Here is a 20,101-nt window from a genome sequence, read left to right as displayed (position 1 = left end):
CTCGACAGACGATGATCGATATTTACCCTTTCCCTGTGCTCTCAATGCGTTGCATATAGGTATAGTAAGGAGCAGCAGGTATGGATGATCTAGCCACGAGTGGAAAGCGTAGCATATGAGAAAGACGGGGTGCTAGGCCAGGCAGTATTCGTGACCCCAAATCCCAACGGAAGTGAAGTACTTCAGGAGGCCCGGGATAGTACTCATTGAAAAGTCACAGGCGTTCGCGTGGTGGATGGAGGTCGGTGGGCGCTCATTTGAGCTCTCGGCATTCGATAATACGGCAGAGCTCGAACTAGTGTACTGACATTCATTGCGACACGAGTCTACTAGTGATGCGGTTGCAGGCATTCCTGGCTCGGCCTATTTGCGACGGTCTTCAGATCAGGCTCAACAACAGAACAAGCTAGTGTTAGTCACTTCGCAGTACTAACTGGAGTAGACCAACAAAGGAATTTAATGGCTTACTGGGTGCCCAAGTTTAGTTCAGCTCCTTGGCCTCTTAGTGAATTTTTAGATCACGATAGAAGGTATTCTCACACAGCTAATAAGGGACCCCATTGTAGTTCTCGTATGTCACACTGACGACGGTGGTAATGGATCCCAGGAGCGGCTTCTCCCGTGCGTTAGTAGTGTTCCCTAGCAAGCCAGCTTCAAGGCTCCTCTTCAAGTGCTGTAGTCATCAGCAAACAGCCAATGCCTATCCAAACCCCGTAACCACCGTACAGTAAATTAACAGGAACACAATCGGAACTTAGAGCAGCTCCTTTCTAGGACTTAAAACGGGAAATGTGTATATAGGACCCATCCTCAGGTCGTTACAGTATGTACTAAAACATGATTTCCATTCCTCTTTGCATTCCTCCACCATGTCTGGCTCAACCACTGTCATCACTCCCGACCAAAAGTTTCTATTCCCCGGATAGGTGGCACATTGCCACTGTTTATCCGTCCGACACTGCCTATTATGTACCTCATATTATTTTTCATCGTACAACACGATGGCTTCCGCGCCTGCTAACATCAAAAAGGCCGTGGATTTCGACACCGGGTTTCCTGTGTCCTTCGCCTTCCACACCACGTCCTTGAGGCATCCAGAAGCTAATACGGCACCTGGTGTGTCCATAACTGCCGAAGATATCAATCCCATCACAACTCAAGAGCAATCATACAAGCCTCTACTCCGCAAAGCCAAGCATACCATTGGTCGTGCCATGGTCGCCTTCGAAGCGCCAGTACCTCAGAAGGATTCGAACTTTACAGTGGCACCTGCGACGAAGGACACTGATCTTGGCAAGAGGAAGAATTCGCGAAGGTTTTGGGAGAAGTGGCTCCCTGGAGGGCTCTTCAACTCTGGACCAGGTGGGATGGAGTAATCAGAGGCGGAATCACTGCAGTACGCGAAGTTGGATCGAGCTGCAAGTAGTTTTGCGTACACTGTGAGAGAAGTGCGACTACAAAAGCAGAGCTGACGTCGAATATATGCTGCTTTGATTACTGTAGAAGGCAGTGGGGGATTATATTAACCCGGAGCCTCTCCGGGATCCCAGATTGTTCGAAATGGAGACATGAACGGGGACGTTCTATATAGTATGGGGAGAAACCGTAGGGACTGCCGTAGAATTATTGGTAGAGTATCGAAAATGATAGTTCACTACTGGATTGAAGGATTGTTGTAATTGTGACCATTGCATGGAAGCTATTCGGTTCACGCGCTAAAAGAGCATGAATATTGGACGATAGAAGAAGGCATAAGTGGTAAATTCGATTGTTTGGTAAATTCGCTTGTATTCGGCTCATCTACTGAACAGAAAAACATCGACGTCTATTCCCTTATATCCAGGCAGGATATCAATTCAGGGAACCTTTTAAGCCGGATATTGATAGGGCATCGTCACCAACTACAACGATGTACTCAACCCATTCTTCAAGGACCGAGTGTTCCAGAACAGACCGCTCACGGTGGTGCATAGCATGAACGATCTACAGTATTCTTCGGCTCCACTAGTCAACTGTGATAGAGGTAGAGTCGAGGACTGAGACGACAGCATGATTCATCCCAGCCCCTGCACGTCGGGATAAACGTGTACGAGAACACCTAGTCCTCAAACTTAAGAAAACTTGCCACTATCGCCTCATAGCGCTCACAGCGCTCACAGCGCATGTCCAAGTACATGAGATTCCAATGATCACCAACGCTATCTTGCTAAGCTACCGTCCTCACCTTGGCTGTCCACCCGAGCTTCGTCATGATGCAAATGAGTACCTGACAGAATCACTGCCTTACATTCAGGTGCACCATTAATATGGCATAAACCCTGGTACGTGCAAAGGATAGGTGCATAGTGTGTCGTTACAGAGCATACAGCATACCAACACCAGCAAGGGTGTAGTAAGGGTATAGTGGAGGGAAGGTTCGATGACACCCAGCAGGGTGGCACATTAGCCAATAGGAACACGCAGCACAAAGCGGCAAGTGACTTAATAAACGAGGAGATATAGAGGGAATCAGCAGACTCCAAGGATACGGTGACACCACATTCGCGTAACTCCCACTCAGACCATATTCTCGCAACATAAGTAAAAATACGTGTATGTACTCAGAAACGAAATATTCGCTTCCTTGTATACTCGCTACTCTAAGCTCGGTCGTAGGTACTGGGAGATTGGACCCATGGACTACGGAAGGCCATGGCCCCTGGTTATTCTGCATAGGGAGCGTGTTCCTTCATCACCATTGTTTTGATCGTTTCAAATGCATCCCTCCCTGTAATTATGGCGATGCCGTCCCGTAAACCTAGGACATGGGTTGGCCCCCCTGAACTCGCGGGCTCACTCTGCCCCCTTTTACAGGTCTCTGGTTTCAGGAAACATCTCTTGCTTTTATGCGTATGTTTAGCAGCTATTAAAAGGGGTGTACTATCCTCGTCCTTCCACAAGTTCCAGCATCCCAACACAATCCCATACCTACACAAACATACCCAAATACCATATTTACTGCCTACCATTTATTCACGGTCCCCAAAAACTCTGGCAACAGACCGCCGCCATCATGAGTATTGTTGAAACTATCCTAGAGCAGGCTCAACTGCTCAAACCATCCCAGGTCCCAAATCGTACCCTCAACCCCACGAAAGCCGCGGTGCTTCAGGATGTTCTCTCAGCGGGTCAGTTCGAACAAAGAGCGCTGACCGAAGAAGAAAAGAAGGAGTTAAATGCCGAGATTGACAATTTAACACGCTAGACACCACTTGATCTTCAGCTGGATGTTGCTCTGGGCGGCGTTTTCGACAACAGCTGCCAGTTCGCGTACCACTCATTTCACTCTTGCTTCTGGTTCTGTTACTCTGCTTTGGTACAATTTCGATGGCACAGGGGTTCTCCTTGGACATTTGGCTGCTCCGTTTAAAAATGGGTTTAGTTTGTTGGTACACGTTAACGACGAAGCTTGTTAACCCGATTTCTGGATATATTGCGTTCTGCACGGGTTACCACTGCAACTTGGTAGAGCAGCAACGCCACTTATAAGGCTCTTATATCTTTGCTTGTTTCAGAATCGCTGGCATAAGAGGCAGCCGGCAGCCTTCAACCAGTCATTGTTCGCGAAATGGAGAATTTATCATCCAAGGGTCGTGGTCTTCATAGCTTATGGTACTATAGAAGAATACAATATATCTAGAGCCTTGGAAGCTTACATCTTTCAGTTATGTAGAAAGTAATCATCAACAGCTCCTGATATACTCTCTCCGTCATCCGTTTATCACGGACACATCAACGGCTATGCGATGGTGCGATTGAGAATTTACTCTGAACAAGAGGGAAATAGCCCCTTCGATTACGAAAACGTGATCTAGCGAGTCGCTTCCGAGATTTTTACAACAGTCGTCGAACCGATTATTGCAGCGCTCTCCGTCCTTGTCAGTGTCCAGAAGCCTCAGCGCCCAGCGTCAAACGGAATCTGGTTACCTTAGCAGGGTATTAGGGGCGACGGCTGTCTGTCTGCAGTCGGGTGCTCGACTCACGACCGTGGAGCCAGCAACGGCCTGGGTATGGGTGCACCACGAGCAAACACGCCAGCCGCTTCAAGACTACTGTATCGTGCCCGACCTTTTGGGACGATCCACTTACGCGGCAGCCTCTTCGCCACTCAGAAGCCGATCGGGCATGAATACCGTATTCTTTATTCAACCAGTATGGTTTAGCGAGATTGACGATTGGAGCACTAGGTTTTCTTCAGTTTGCGTGTGATCTTTGCCATGGCAGCAAAGTGTACCCTAGTGTCACTAGATTGTTTCAAGAAGTCGAAAGGGACAGGGCTGTTATAATGTTGAAGACCTTGCTGCATTGCAGAACGGTGCTCGTACCACCGATCAATGAGAGCCTGCTCAGCAGTTCTAGCAGCACCAACGACGTCATCAGCCGGTTCTGGCTCCAATAACAGCTTGCGACTATGGCTCATGGGTTTTGAAGAACGGTTGCGATCCATTTTCCGGCTCTTGACCAGGACAGAGGTTAGGCCACGTTTAGAAAAGGACAAGCCACTTTGGGAGTTGATCAACGCTCCGTGACCGCTGTGGACACGTCTTGTCTGGTCTCTTAAGTTCCAGTTGCGAGAGAATTTTTCTCAGGCACGGCACGGATACAGCCTTCGTAAGAGCAAGCATCGGGCTTGTCTCCATGGCCGTGCAAGGCGTGGGCTTCCTCTCAACTATCGGTTACAAATCTGCCGAGAAATATGTCTAGGACCTCAGTAGCCGCCTTGCAGGGTATTTGAACTACTTATGCGAAACCAAACTAATACTCCATCAGACTTCTATTCCACATACAACTTTACATTAATGAAATGGATGCATGCTGGACGAAACTGCCACTCTATGGGTTCGACTGGCGAGCTCGGTTAGATCAGCGTTATTTACTTCTGCTCACTTGTTCCCTTCTCCCATGCTCCATGTGGCCGCAGGAGGCCTAAATTGTCATGGTCGCAGGCTGCACAGACCTTCAGTAAATCTTGACTGACGAAAAACCAATCACCCTGCGGCCTGAGTTGATCTCGGCAAAAACTCATAAATCAAAGGAGCCACTTCAATATCGCCCTGCATTTGACAAGAGTGCTTCAAGGCCTACAAATGGTGTAGACACAGGTATACGTAATATTCGGCTTCATCGGTTCATCACAACTGCTGTACTCAAGAGAGCTTTTGTCTAAGGCAGGTGCAAGACGACTTACGGGTGAAATTATGACTGGTACTCTGCATGAGGTTGAAGAAGTGAGACATAACCCGGATGGTAATTTGTCAGACTACCAAGAGCGAGCCGTTGCTAACTAACAAGGCAGATCGTCCTCTCGGGCGGCAGCTACATATCACCCGGCATGGATACAAGGATTTGGATTCAACTTGATTAAAAAAAGGATTTGGAATGATAGTTCAATAGAAAGCCTTAGCGAGGTAGTGATAGCGCCGAGTCCTTCGCCACAGGGCAACCTGTTAGTCTGTTCGTCACCGTAGCAATGCCTGCTCATGTGGCGTGAATAAAGATACTGAACAGACTGTTCTCTGGCAATAGACGTATCCAAGGTCGGTCATCATCGGCATCCCATATTTGCTCGCTGTTCTCCGGTCAATGTACTAAAAGGCCCTCAGTTTTGGCGTGTTGGCCAAAAAGAGGTACTCTAAGGCTGGATCAGATACAAACAATGCCAGGCGCCCTGCAACCTCTTTTCCGCTAAGACCCTGCTTCTAATCTACCAATGGGATTAGCCGGGGACGAGCCGGAGGTCAACTCGAGGCCTAGTCCAACATTTTAGCTCGTGAGAAGCAATATTCTTCTCGCCTAAGTAAGTTGTAGGCGTTATCCCCAAAGGGTGGTTTTCGTATATGCATAGGTGATGGCATCGGAGCTCTGGTCCAGGGGCCTCCCACCCCAATTTCATCTCTCAAATAGGCAGACTCTTGAACCGACATGGATCTCCGCTTTGAAATGTTGCAATTGGAATGCACTGTATCTTCGATGACACCGCCTTAACAACATATTGGTCTGCAAATACCGTGAGTCAGTTTCATGTAGAGACCATCGCTTAGTAGCCCACAGATCATCACTCGCACTACTTCATCTGAGAATAATAAGGATAGATGCGCCCAGGTAGCCATCGCAGAATAGCCCCGCTCGAACCATTTATATCGCCTTCTGCCCAAGTCCAGAGGTTCTAGTTCGCGCCAGTTGACTCTGAAATGGACGGAGCGTCGGGTCAGGCCCGGTTTGGAGTGTCGGCGGCCGTATATGAGCTACGGTGCTGACAGACGTGAACCATCCAAGGTCCGATCTGATACATAGACTGCTGGCCGCATTGGGTACAGGCTTCCTTTAGTTCTTCCCCCGAATGGTAGATGTGAGCCAGTAGTATACTAACATGCAGTACCGGCCCATAGTCCGAATGCAGAGCTGGGAGCAAGATACGTTTGACTGGGCTACGAAGAAGCACTTCCTAACTGGGATGTCCGTTAGTTTCGCAGAGGCTAATTTGTAATTGACAGGCTGCAGTACAGTACTGTGTTGTGCTATTTCGTTTCAAAGCACCACTGCGGTGGCTCTAGACCTCACAGAACGGCTCACGTCGCATGCGGCCCTTACCTCAGGCGATAGTTGCGGCACCAGCGGTATGCAAGTGGCATAATCCACCACCCATCTATGCAATGTATATAATCTCCGTAGTGTGAAGTTCAAAGTAATGGTGCCTGACGGCAATCATGTCTCTCAAGCGCATGCCAGACTTCTGCCGTGACCGCAACCTTGTGACGGTCCGGGCTCTACCAGAACGGTACAAGCGGAGCGGGGGAACATCAGGCTCTGGCCCTGCGCATAAGAACAGGTATGAGTATGGGCTGCATCACAAGCCGTCCGTCCAGCGTCAATTCCGTCTCTCAGTGCCACTTGCGCAACGGTTCCCATTTTGCTTCGCAGTAAGGGCCAACAAAACTCAGGACCGAAAACAGCCCGTGAGACTCTTCCAGCTTACGCAGCAAAAATACAGTACTGTATGTTACTGGATGATTCCGGTTCTATTCGGAATTGGCGCACTTCGATAAGGGTGCAATGGGAGACTACGGTGGTGCGGACCAAAATGGTAGTTTGGCCTCCCATTATCGTTTCTGCATACTACTCGTTGGGAATTGGAGAGACCTGGAAGTGCCTCGTGTGAGCCAGCAAGTGCGCCACAACCAACAATGGAACACCACAATATCGGCGCTGCTGTCCGCTAGCTTTGCTCCTTTGGACCGGCGGCGCCATCATCAGCTCTGCATCCTGAGATCTGCATCTGCCCTACCGCAGCTTAGCCAGTCTAGACTCTGTAGTCAGAAAGAATGTCGCTTCGCAAGTTGAGCTGCGTCTAAGTCGCGCCCGTACTGTACTACACCGGTCTCTTGTTGACGACTGTACCTTGAGGTACGAGGCCACCAGGGCAGGAAGTCGCTTTAGGGGGCATGGTCAGAAACAGATGCAAAGGCCTGATGTACGATACATGACACTCAAATGGCCGCAGCGTAGGAGGGCCGGCCATTTTCGGATTTACTTTGGTTTAATGTGATGACTATAAAACCTCGAGCTATATCAGCATTAGCATTACGAGCTATAAGAAAATTCAACACCAACAGTACAACAGCAACACATACTATGGCTGATAACGCAATGGACTATTTCTCCGCTCTTCTGGAGCCTGGAGATTTGTTTACATTAAAGCAAGCCTTTCAAGGACAGGGAAATGCTATGCTGATTGGCTACGATCTTCCCCGGCTCGATTGTACAGCTCTAAGCACCCCAGCAGACGAATCGTCCCCGATACACCTTATCTTGACTTGGTACGGAGAGGGGCACAGCCTCTTCCTGAATCCCAACCTGAAACATAAGATGGTCATGTCATTTCGCAACGTTCGCGTAGTGCTATGGATAGCTCCGCCATCCGACCTCTTTATCTTCAATGTTGACAAGTACTCCAATTACGTCAGGAACGACCGCTCGACAAACTTAGTTTACTTATTTGACGAGGCGCCCGGGCTTCGCGATATCAAAGTGACGCATGTGGAGGACTGTTGGCTGGGTCGGTTTAACCTCCTTTTCAAAGTGGACAACTTACGTATGCCTAAATTTGAAAGCACTTGGTGGACGCTCTCATCCCCTCAACCGCACAGGAATGGTGCATAGTAGAGGATTGGGTGATGGAAGTTTAGCAGCTAGATATTGTGTTGTACGTTAGAAAATATTCGTATTTACTTGCTGCGGAAAGAGCCGGCGGACGCAGCATAACTCGCAATTTCCTCAAATGTAGCCTGAAATAAGGCTGATCCAACCCCAGCTGATCCCAAGTAATCACGAACACTAATTATGGATCTGAAATCTGAGGTTCTATTGTGACAGGCCTCGAAAAATCAACGATTCAGAGAGTCAACGGCAGATTCGGAACACACTGGTGGATACTGTTTTCAAGAACTATGCAAAAACGTGCGAAAAATGATAATGGGGCTTATACATGGACACGTCTTTCAGAGATGAAAAATGCGTTCAAGAGTATTTGGTCGCATTTCAACAATCAGAATTGGGTTGTGCTGAGAACTGAGTTCAGGGCTCAAAATTAGCTCCAGCTTGGGACTTTCCATACTCTAGAAAACTTTCTGGATAACGTAATAGAATCAGATCCAGATATCCAGCTTTCCAGGAAACGCAAAGCATCACCAGGCGGAAGTATACCAACAGGGGAAACATTCGCACGAAATCCGCCCAAGCTATTACGTTCCGCAGTGTTGAATAAGATTGATTGCCAGGATCTGCAGAAGCTTTTGATCGCGATCCAAGTAGTGACGCTAACGGAAAGGGAGTATAACTTCTAGCGAATGGGTTAAAGTACCTTGAGGAAGGCGAGTATGAGCTATACATCCTGCACCTGTGGCATTTCACTAGGACCATCCATGACCCGACAATAAAGCAATCCGCCGTGTTAACGTTTGAGTGCCTTTGCAAGAGTTTTACGAATGGCTATCCTATTTTAATAGGACTAGAGAAGACCAGTCCATTTGTTTCAGGGTTACAGCAAAGTTCATCAAGCAGAATAAAGAACTCATAAGGAAACAGTGTTTTCCTTTGTTACTTCTCTCTTCTTTCTAGCTAGCACTTTATGAGACTCTACCTCCTATCTCCTTCTGCTCTGTATGATGCGACATTAAAAAAACAAAAACAGAAAAAATAAAACAAAGCCTGATCCCTTTAAAATGAAAATATCATTCAAGGGTGCTGCGCTGGGGGGCGCGTTGGTAGTGTCCTTTTTTTGTCGCCCACCTGGTGGCAAGTGGTCTATGAAACGGGCCGTACGGTGGCAGGGATAACCGGCGGGGCCTTTTAACAGTGGTGGCACAGTGCACCATGGTGTCATGTCTGCATCTCCTACATCGGTTTCTACGAATCACAATGAGCATATATATTATCGAGGCTCTTCGGGTGTACCTTGCGAGCTCTTGTTTACCCCAAGACGCCATGACTAAAGCGTGTGCACCGTATTCTGCCGCTGTTATGGTTCAAGAACTCGAAACGTAGGACATGATGTCCAACGCTCAGCGCATGACTGTTGGCGGGCTTCGCTTGCCCGGGTGGAGGCACTCGATCCACCCGACGCGAGTCCGCAAGTGGGTTAAGACAGCGAGAAGAACGACAAGGCGTTGCAAGACGATCGAAACGACTCCAGCGCCCTATCCCACACCTCCATCTTCCCCGGAATGCGACAAGCCAATTCATGATCAGATCCACATATCCGTGCCCGATGACGCGAAACCAAGCGATGGCGGTAGCAGCACGGCTCGGGTCATTCGACTTATGTCGGCCCCCCACAATGAGAACGCCAAATCTCCGATGCGAAGACAGTGTATAATCCTGATTCGAATAAATCCCGAGAGGCTCGTGGACCGGCCCATTATACCCCCGGATACTTTCCGACGGCGCAGCACTCGCGCGCGAGCAGCACTGCCAGCGTCGCTGAGGGGGGTGGATTTTTGTAACTGCACCGACAACTGCAACAGCACGAAGTGCATTAACCGCAGCACGTATATGGAGTGCCACCCTGACAACTGCGCACTTCCGCGGTGTGACAACCGGCTGTTCAGCGACCCGCCCAAACGCGTGCTTCGCAACTTTGACACGCGCTCGCCACGCGGCCAGGGCCTGCGCACCGAGGAGGACCTACCGGAGAGCGCCGTCGTGATCGAGTACCGTGGCCGCAAGTGCGCCGTCCGGGATCCCGCATTATGGGTCTGCGGCTCGCAGTACCGCATGGACCTGGGCGGCGGGTTTGTGCTCGACGCCGAGCATGAAGATAACCCAGCGCGCTACATCAACCACTCGTGCGAGCCCAACTGCAAGGTGTCATTGTGGGACGGCGCCGATGGCGAGAGGCACCCCGTCATCTCCACGATCAATCCCGTTCAAGCTGGCACCGAGCTGACCATCGACTACAACAGCACCAAAGCGAGTGGAGGATGGAAGGCGAAAATATCCTCAGAGGAGGCGCAGTCGTGTCTGTGCGGAACGGAAAAATGTCGTGGGCGACTGTGGGGGAACCGGTAACCACAAAGCGTCATTTCTTCTACGGGACACCATTTCTAAGTAGCTTCCTCCTTGATCAGTCACAGAGTCAAGCCATATCTCGGAGCGAGAGGATAGGGTGTCTTAGCTACCTCATCGCCATGACAGTTGACCTAGAGACCGAAAGCTGTTGTCTATATCCCTTTTCGATTTTCTTACTGGAATCTGACAGAACCTAGATTTACGTCGTACTTATGAATCGGAAGGTCGTGACGTGATTCTTAGATGGCCTTTGCCCCCTCCCCCCTGGTCGCGACAGAAATTGGCGCAGTAACGAATATAAACATTGTTAGTTTGATTGAGCCCTTCTTATTGTCATCCTGAATTCAAGAAAAGGAGCCGCCCTAGAAGGGCGCGAGCTTCGACTGGCTTAGAAGCCCGGACGTGAACTGACCGGTCCAAGGAAAAATGGCTTGGCAACACCTAATGTAGGCGAACCTGTTTCGCTGGCGCAGGAATTAGGACACCCGAAATCTCTCCCATTTCGTTTAGCAATCACCTGTACCTGTTTTGTTTATAAACATAGTACTGCTTTTTTATCTCTTCTCGGCCTCTCATTGCTCCTCATGACAGGATTTCAGGTTAAACTGGCCGTCGGCTCGATTTCCTTCTCCAGTTCTGTGAGATTTATTGCTACTGTGAAGCAAAAGGAGGACAGTGTGTCAACCTGTATATTGGCGCTAGCTCTTGATCTAGAAAGGAATGTCTGAATGAAGCCATACAGGCTTCTGAAGGTGGTCTATATACACGTAGTGAGAGAATGTTCCCGAATAGGCATTATGGGTACAATGCTTCTAGATGTTTCTCTGGTGAAGATGTGTCTCCAGCGGTGATCACGTGATCGTGTAAGTCCCTGAAATCCAACACGTTCCTTGCGGAGATAGCAAAGGCCGCCAGTGCTGATGCCAAAGCGCGTTTGCCTCAATTTCATCTGCCGCACAAGAACCAGTTCATCCCGACCAAGCTGGAAGTCGAAAAGAAGGAAGTCAAAGAGCCGGCCTTGACGCCGCGTCTACTACGGAACGACAACGCGGCCAGAACATGGTTAAAGAAAGATGACACCTTCTGGGTGCCGAAGGCGAACCTAGTGGTCAGCTGCAAGAACCCCATCATCTTTGCCACGGCAGAGAACTCGGTGAAGGCCAAGTTGTATACGGACCTTGTCCGGGATGCTCTGGAGTACTCCTATGATGCGGACCTGGCAGGCTTGCAGTACAACGTCACTCTGGACTCCCGGGGCCTCTTTGTCGAAGTGTTGGGTTACAATGACAAGCTCCCAGTTTTGCTAGAACAGGTTTTGATAACCATGCGCGATCTGGAGATCCGTGATGCGCGCTTCGATATCGTCAAAGAACGGTTGTCGCGTGGGTACAAGAACTGGGAGCTCCAACAACCATTCACACATGGCTCACCTCGGAGCATGAATTCGTCGTGGACCAACTTGAGGCGGAGCTCCCAGGCATTACCGTTGAAGCTACACGGGCTTTACACAAGCAACTCATCTCCCAAATGCATATCGAAGCTTACGTACACGGCCACTTGTACAAGGAGAATGCCCTGAAACTGACGCTGAAGCCCCGCGTGCTCCCCAAGGACCAGCTATTAGCGCAAGAAGATGCCACTCATATGAAGCAACTGACCAAGTCTGACATGATGGAGTTCTACTCGAACCACATCCTACCCTCGTCGCCTACGAGGGCTAAGGTGGTGGTGGACTTGGAGGCCCAAGACACAGGAGGCAGCCTCGGCCGACAAGGAAGCCGATACAGTACCAAATAGCGGGACTGTGCCCTATATGATTACCGACGTCAGAGAGTATAAGTCTCAACTGGTCGCCAGCTCAGGGGCACGCCCGACACGGGAGCTTGCCGAGATTGAGGATTTTGATTACAAACTGTGAGCTCCGCATTGAGGAATGCGTGTTGTGGTTCTTCATCGCGGCCCCAAATGGGCGATTTCAAGTTTGAGGGACTTTATAGCAGATTCGCCAAGGTATACGAAATTGAGATTAATATGGTACTGGATCTTCTTTAAAACGGACACTGCAAGTATTTTTCATTTATGTATCTTGATTCGCTAGTTAGTTAGTCTTTTATTGGAACATTTAAGAGGTAATTAAATACTAGGTGTATGCAAATAAAGCCCATGAATGTTGCCGATCTCTTTAGCCACGGCCCAGTTGTATTCACAACATCCGTGTGAATACTGCATCGCAGACAGCCGTCATTGCAGCGTATGTGTTGGGAGACTTCGTGCCCTAAAGGGACGGGCGTTGCAGGAGGTCGGCAGTGGTATGTGCCTGCCTCAAAGATGAGGATGATCATTTCCATGCCGTCGCCGCCGGTGCTCACTTGGGCGGCTTGGTGGTGTCCGCCGAATCGGCCGCTGCGATCACGAAAGAGCTGGACCGAATAGTGCTCCTCAACCCGGCTCTCGAACCATTTCGTGCCAAGATATATCACTTGGGTACGGCCCGAATTACCAGCAAGTCGAGGTCAAAGCCCAGCCGCCATCCCACATCGCGTCAATCTCCCGACGCCCAATTTCGATACCGCTTTTCGTGGCAACCCCATCGATCTCGCCACCCTTTGCGGCGCCCTCGACTTTCTAGCCGCTTGTCGCAGCCAATCTGAGGAGTGTTAGGCGATGGTCTGTTGGGGTGGATCGAGGGCTCCAGTCGATCCTCTGGTTGTCGTCTGACGCGTTTGATAACGATTCGGTTGCGTCGGACCCGGGAGAGTCAGTCTCTTCTTGTCGTGGGCCTCATCGTTCTGGTCGCTCAGAGGTCGCTTTGTCGAAGCCAGGTCAATAATTTGCTTATCCATGTATCAAACGATCCACAGCTCGCTGATTTCCAGGAGATTGACCAGCTCATCCTCAGGTTTGTAGTCTCTCCGGAAGTGTTCCTCCACCTTGTCTTTCAACTTTTCTGTGGTTTGACTATAGCCGACCGCAATGATCAGTGGCGGATGTCGGTAGCGTGCATCGCGGCAAGAAGATGGAAGGGGCCGCCGTGGCCGCAAAAGGCGACGAGAATGCTGACGTGTCAGGTGCTGATGAAACCCATCCTTTACGCACCACCCCATGGAAAACGAGACCACATCGTAGGCGTCTTGTTGTGGAGCTTGGGGTTGTCGGCAACATACGCCACGCCCTTCTCCATATATTAAAGGGAAATATAGTAAGAGGAGGCTATTGGGGCGGTCTGGTAGAGCTTCTGCGGACTCTCGTCCTGCTCGAATACTTATGAGGGCTGCCCCCGGGACAAATCTGCCAGTCCGCCTAGTACGAGCACCAGACGGAACAGGTTTCGGAAGCACGAATGGGCGGATAGTTGCTCGGCACAGCCGTCCAAGCGGGTAGAGAAGCTGGCTCACCAGCAGCTGACAAGGGACACGGGGAGTCTTGGCGAGCTCCCGCTCCGTGTGGCCTTTGTACTACCGCTGAACGGAGTATCGAAGACTCGAGGGCGACGGCCTATGGTACGCGACGATGAAGATGGTGAGCTATTTGTCGTCGCGGCGAACCAGACGCCTGTTTGGGGCCCTGTCCGCAATCGATCTACTAGTGCATACGAAAGGGCAAATCTTGGGATTCATAATCACCAACAGCAACAACAGCAGTACTCGGCCAATCTGAATGATGTACTAAACGACCAAGCTACGCCGTCTCCCACACACTGCCTCTGTCCGACCTGCACAGGAGCCATCGAAGAATTGCCCTTCTATAATTCGTCAAACGAGCCCTGGCGGGAACCGGTAACTATGTGTGCGGGGGGGCCTTCACAAGAGATGGATTTGTTCGCTGTGCGAGTCGAAAAAATGGATTACAATCGAGGATGTTGTTTGTTGGCTTGTTTGCTTGGTTGTTGGCTAACCAATGCAGCAGGAATGCTGCCGATTCGTGCGTCTGTTTGTTTGTTTGTAGCTCGTTCGTTCTCCATCCACCCATCCATCGCCGGTAGCCGTCCGGCGAGGAGGTTTGCCGTTGGCTGTCATCAGCAGCCAACAACCAAGCCTTGACGGTGTTAGGCCTTAGCCGTGAAAGAGAGGCTGTGTTCCCAATGCCACCGGATGCCAGAGCAGGACAAGACAAAGCTTGATGTAGGTTACGCACGTATGGCTTGGAATTGAGCAACTCGGCTTAACCTCGGTCCACGCTGTATTACCTGTACGCGCCACAGCTGATTAAATGCCTACCAATTTGTTCGCTCCTTTATTTTGCTATTTGTAGAAGATCCGACGGCGCCCAGAATACATACATAATAACTCCACGGTTGTTATCAATTTTATCATAGATCATATGTCGCCCTGGGAGCTACACCAGTCGAAGCGGCCACGTGTTCAATAGGACTGAGTAGGTACATCCTGCAAGCAGAGCCGACTCCTTCGATGTCTTGGTCGACTTAACACCTCACATATCAGGTATGTAGTACCCACCCCTGTCCAAAGCAGAAAGAAGCTACACTCTATTACTTTGTGCGAATCATCTGCACAAATGCCTTATGTACTAGGTGTGTACAAACACGAAAATGCCTCATGTCCAATTCCTCCTTTCCCGGATCGTAGGATGCAGGCTTTCTTGCGTTTTTTCCCAGGGTTGTAAGCGTGGTAGACAAGCCCAGGGGTTTATCTAGTGGCTGAAGGCTGGTGTGAATTGCTGGGCACATCGAGCCGACCCTCCACTACGTTCCAAGGGACGGTGAGAATGTAAAATTGATTATTGGCCGTCATTGTTGGCGTCACAGCGTACAATGCTGGCGTGAAAGAGAGATTCATCAATCTTGAGCGACAACAAACCAAACGACCCCTGGGGTCTGAGTTGCTTTCGGTAGAGAGTCAGAGATCTAAGGAGCCACGTCAACATTACTCTGCATGAGATACGAAGACTTAAATGTCTATATACGGTCTAGATTATACCCCCTTGATGGTATCTCAAGCCGTGTTTCTGGCTAATCTGAAAATTATGTATCAATATTCGGCTTCACCGGTCCATCAAAACCGCTGCACGCACGAGTATTGACGTGCTATTGTCAGACATCTGCAGGATACCCCCCTCAAGGATAGAATGGAAGACTGGTATCCTTTATCAAGTTGGAAAAGCGAGATACAACCCGCCTTGCAGGAACGAGACATGGGCAAATAACAAAGCGGACCGCCTTCTCAGGCGACAGGTACGTATCATATGTCTTATGGTACAATACAAGGATCCGGATTCATAGTTCGAGAGCCTTAGCGAGGTGGTGAGGGCGCTACGTTCCTCGCCTCACAGCAGCCGCCTGTTCGTCACAGTAGTAATGCCAACTTATCTGGCGTGTCTGAAGCTACCGAACAGACTCTTCTTTGGTATGAGAAGCGTCCATGGTCAGTCATCGTTGGCACTCCGTATTCACTTGCTGTTCTCCGACCCAAGCTCTTGGTTTATAGCGTGCTGGCCACATTAGAGACTGAGGCTGGAGCAAATATGAAAAAGCGTGAGCTAGCCAGTTTCAGGCGTCCTGCAACACCTTTCACACTAACCAATGGGATTGGCCGGGGACAGGCCGGATGTCGACTCGAGGCCGTATCCTAAATCCTGGCTCATGAGAAGCAACTTCCCTCACACAAGTAACATTGCAGGCATCATCCTCCAAGGGTGGTTATCGTATATGCATATGTGGCATGGGAGTTCTGGTCCAGTCCCCCGCCGCAATTTCCACAGCCCAACTTCATCTCGCAAAGAGGCAGGCTCTTGAACCGACACGTTACTCCGCTTCGAAAAGTCGGTGTTGAGATGTGGGATGCACTGTATTTTCGATGGCATCCACCTTGACAAGCTGTTAGTCTGCAAAAACGGTGAGTCAGTTTCATGTAGGATCATCGTCTAGTATCGTATGAGTCATTGCTCATATTCTCGTATTACTTCATCTGGGAATAACAAAAGCGTATATACAGGCCGTATGTATTGTCGATATCTGCAACCGAGTTCATATTCTCCCTGTTCTGAATCAGCTTCGCCTATTTATGATTCCATTGCCCCGACACATCTTATTTATTGCGAGGTAGCATTCCACTCAACTCCGCCATGGACTCACTACCCCCTGGGAGCCTCGCAAGAGTGACCCAAAGTTATTCCGTGTTCCAGGCATTCATGAATTCACCTTGTTCTGTCTCCCTGCTTCCACTCATTATTGGGGAAGAATTCTCCGTGAGCTTGGAAATCAAATAGATCCCGATTGCGACGTTAGAAATCACGACAGCGGCATTGGCATGCGCAGCCTCAATGGTCGCCTCATGTTTATCTCCCTGGTCGTCAAGATAGATTCTTTGCGTCAGTACATTTGGCTAAGCAGCAATTTCTACTGGGTTGTTGTGGCCCATGGCAAGTTCTGGTAAGTCTAACTGTGTTGATTCCAGTAACTTCACCTGAGTTTGTTGGGTAGCGTGATATCTGCGGATCCTCCGCCTCCTCTGTGTTGGCTGTGTTGGCACACAAGTCTATCCTGACCCTTCGTTTAGGCACGATTATAGCCCGATCGGCCCTCCGTTCCCATGGTATCCGCCTCGATGCTGTTATATCCTGACCGACCCTTCACCCCGACGCGGTTATATCCAGACCTTCCGTCTGCTTCAGCCTTTCCAATCTGATCATACCCAGACCAGTCCTTTGTCCTATTGGCAGGGCCACCAACTCACCTTACCTATGAAGCAGGAACCCATGGTCTGAGTCAAAGAAGTTTATAATCACGGTATAGAGTCAGCTCCGTATTAATGGTTGGCTGTCCACGTACTCTTGATGAAAGCCAAATGACCCCCTACTAGCCATGAACATAGATCAAGCGAAACAGTACATGATGGCCCCTTGCTATCGCCCGGCTCGTGTGGCCTTCTCGCTTTGTTTCACCCTGATTGCACTCGGGCCATGGAATAGCCATCAAGCCAACAGATGCAGGAACGTTCATCGCTAGAAGCAGTCGACCCAAACTGAGTACACCGCTTCTACCTTACAAGTTATGTGAAGACACCAATGGAGGTCCATCGCTCATGCAATGGAATACACTTCATGGGTGGTCCCACTAACACCACCACCTTCTTCACCTCTCCTATTTCTCATCAGTCCCCACTCAAGCCCGTGCACCATCCCATTGGAGGAAACTTCAACCGCGTTCTGCAAACTTCACCATATCCCATGTTTGACCAGGCCTCCTTGATGAAACACTCTCGAGTCTTTTAATAAAAGAGTATTCTGGCCAATAGACTTGTCATTGAATCAAGTTCACCAAGGTCAGGGCGACTTGCCGAGCAAAGAAAGAAAAAGAAGCTACCTATGTGTCAAACGTTCAACCCCCAGTCTAACACGCCACCCTGCTTCGGCCCTTTGCAATAGACAGACAGGCAGACGGACAATAATCTGCTCCGTCGCTCGGGTTCTTCCACCTCTCTCTCGACTGCGGCCCCAGATTAAGAACGACATCAGCTCCGTTGACGACGGGCATCAGCACAACACGAGCACCGGCGGCTACATTGTCCTTTTTGCCGGTATTATTTTATTTCTATATGCTTTAGTATCGGGGATGTGACGACGCTGTCTCTCCCTCTTGTTCAGAGGACCGACCGAAACCCTTGACTAACACACCATTTACTCTCTCGCTTCCTCTCACCCCATCCGAGCCCCCCTTTTAAACACGTACCATTTTTGTATATTACCACGCACTTGGCCACCCGCGCGCGCGCATTCATGAAGGGTGCCAGCCGAAGGAGAACACAACGAACAATAAAAGAGAGAGGAAACCTTCTCCCCTTCTATTTCACATTGGTCGCTCCGGCATGCTACGCGCCCAGTGAAGCAAGCCGGCGATACAGTCACGCTTACCCGCCGCATCCCCTTGGCTACCTTGAACGGCGCTACCCTCACCACCACCTGTGCTCCCACCACGACACGCGCCTCTCCAAGACCATGGTCGAGCGAGACGACAATGCTCCGCGCAAGAGGGCCGCCGTCGCTGTAAGTTTGGCGAAAGAAAAGCAATAATACACTATTATCGACTACCATTATTTCTTTGCCCTGAGTCATCCTCCTCAAGAACCTTGGACACTCCACCTAGCCAATGGATATCTGAAGTCCTGTACTTCCAACTGTAACCAGTTCCTTGGATATTCAGTTCTATAGGGAAAAGTAATTAGTGCGGGAGGGGCGCTTGCTTTGTTGCTCAAGGTAGGTTTTTAATGCTGAACGCAACTTGCTATCTATAACATCGTTATTAAGGAAAATGGTGGACCCCTTCCTTGCCTACATAAATAAGATAGATTGATCACATGTCCCATGATACTCCCAAAATCGTGCATATACGATCCCGACTGCCAGCTTAACTAGACCTCCGAGGTGCATGACAATATCCTGACTACAGCCTGAACCCCAGGTGACGTTCTACCTTCAAGCTAGATTCTGCCTCCCAATAACTGCGGCCAGTGCCCCAGGCCTCAGCGTTGATCTGGGGGGTACCATTGCCATCCAACCCCAGCCACAGCCAGAATATAGTAAGTTCCCGTAGGAACCCAGTCCAGGCTGTCCTGCATCGATCAGGCCCCATTCACCCCTAAGGCAGCCTGGCAGTAGACCCCGTTATTCTTTGTAACCAGTCGGAAGTCCCGCAGTCAAAATTTTGCAACCAACACCAGCAGGAAAGTTGGGTTACATTTCATGCATGAAACTACCATGAGCAGGCTGTAGCCAAGGAGCCTTTGTAAGTACCCGTACGTACTCAATTCTTTTGCTTGACAGGCCTGCGGCTGACCAAGTCAATCCCCGGCTTGCCAATAGGAAGCGACCCGGGCATGTAGTAAACGTTTCGCGCATGGCGCCGGTGGCTCTAGATCGAGGTATTCCTATCGCATCGCGTAGTCACTGGTAGTTGGCTGCTCTATCGATCGCTGTGAGGGCGTCGCAGTCTCCCTCGAAGAGCTGGTAGATGAGGCGTGGATGGTGTTACTATGCTGAGTTGGTGGCGGGGCCGATCTGTTGGGCTTGATGATAGTGAGCGTTTTCGGTGGCGACGGAAATGGCGAAGCTTGTATTGGGCTCGATGGTTTGAGTGTTGATCCTTCCCACAGTTGATATGGAGTTTGTGGAGACGGTAGTGGCGATGGCTTCACTTCTGTTATTGCGAAATCTGCCTGGATAATAAGCCCGTATCGGTCCAGGCCAAAACCATTAGGTATGATCGGTGAGAGAGAGTTAGTTGAAGACTTGAAGAAACCTTGGCCTATGGTCGAAAAATTATTCGACATAGCGTTTACGAATCCGCAGATTTATTCAAAGGAGATTAGCGACAAGGGGGACCACCGTATTCTTTCGAAGTGGATAACAATGCTCCCCGAGGGAGGGGGAGAAAAGCAAGTAGAATAGCTATAACATATAGATTTATATCTAGCATTATAATGTGCTGCCTAATTACAATATCGGAAATCCTAACCAGACGTTATAATTAAACAGCATCGTT

General features: G+C 49.8%; 3 protein-coding genes across 3 annotated transcripts; 2 read left to right on the top strand and 1 right to left on the bottom strand.

Moving 5' to 3' along the window:
- Positions 1 to 1,001: 1,001 nt before the first annotated feature.
- Positions 1,002 to 1,376, top strand: PG985_005684 (uncharacterized protein; the record flags this gene model as incomplete). Its single annotated transcript, XM_066825453.1, has 1 exon — positions 1,002 to 1,376. The coding sequence occupies one exon, from the start codon at positions 1,002 to 1,004 to the stop codon at positions 1,374 to 1,376; it is 375 nt and encodes a 124-aa protein (XP_066688613.1).
- A 2,846-nt stretch (positions 1,377 to 4,222) lies between these two features.
- On the bottom strand, positions 4,223 to 4,486 carry PG985_005683 (uncharacterized protein; the record flags this gene model as incomplete). The annotated part of the gene is made up of 2 exons (XM_066825452.1): positions 4,223 to 4,316; positions 4,365 to 4,486. 2 exons carry the CDS (start codon positions 4,484 to 4,486, stop codon positions 4,223 to 4,225), a joined length of 216 nt encoding a protein of 71 aa, XP_066688612.1.
- A 5,099-nt stretch (positions 4,487 to 9,585) lies between these two features.
- On the top strand, positions 9,586 to 12,402 carry PG985_005682 (insulin-degrading enzyme; the record flags this gene model as incomplete). The annotated part of the gene is made up of 3 exons (XM_066825451.1): positions 9,586 to 10,555; positions 11,508 to 11,987; positions 12,083 to 12,402. 3 exons carry the CDS (start codon positions 9,586 to 9,588, stop codon positions 12,400 to 12,402), a joined length of 1,770 nt encoding a protein of 589 aa, XP_066688611.1.
- Between the last annotated feature and the right edge of the window lie 7,699 nt (positions 12,403 to 20,101).

Source organism: Apiospora marii (assembly GCF_038362585.1).
Source record: "Apiospora marii strain CBS 49790 chromosome Unknown utg000003l_segment0_segment0, whole genome shotgun sequence".
Classification (NCBI taxonomy): domain Eukaryota; kingdom Fungi; phylum Ascomycota; class Sordariomycetes; order Amphisphaeriales; family Apiosporaceae; genus Apiospora; species Apiospora marii.
Note: the sequence above shows the minus strand (reverse complement) of the source record. Positions and strands in the feature narration are given on the sequence as shown.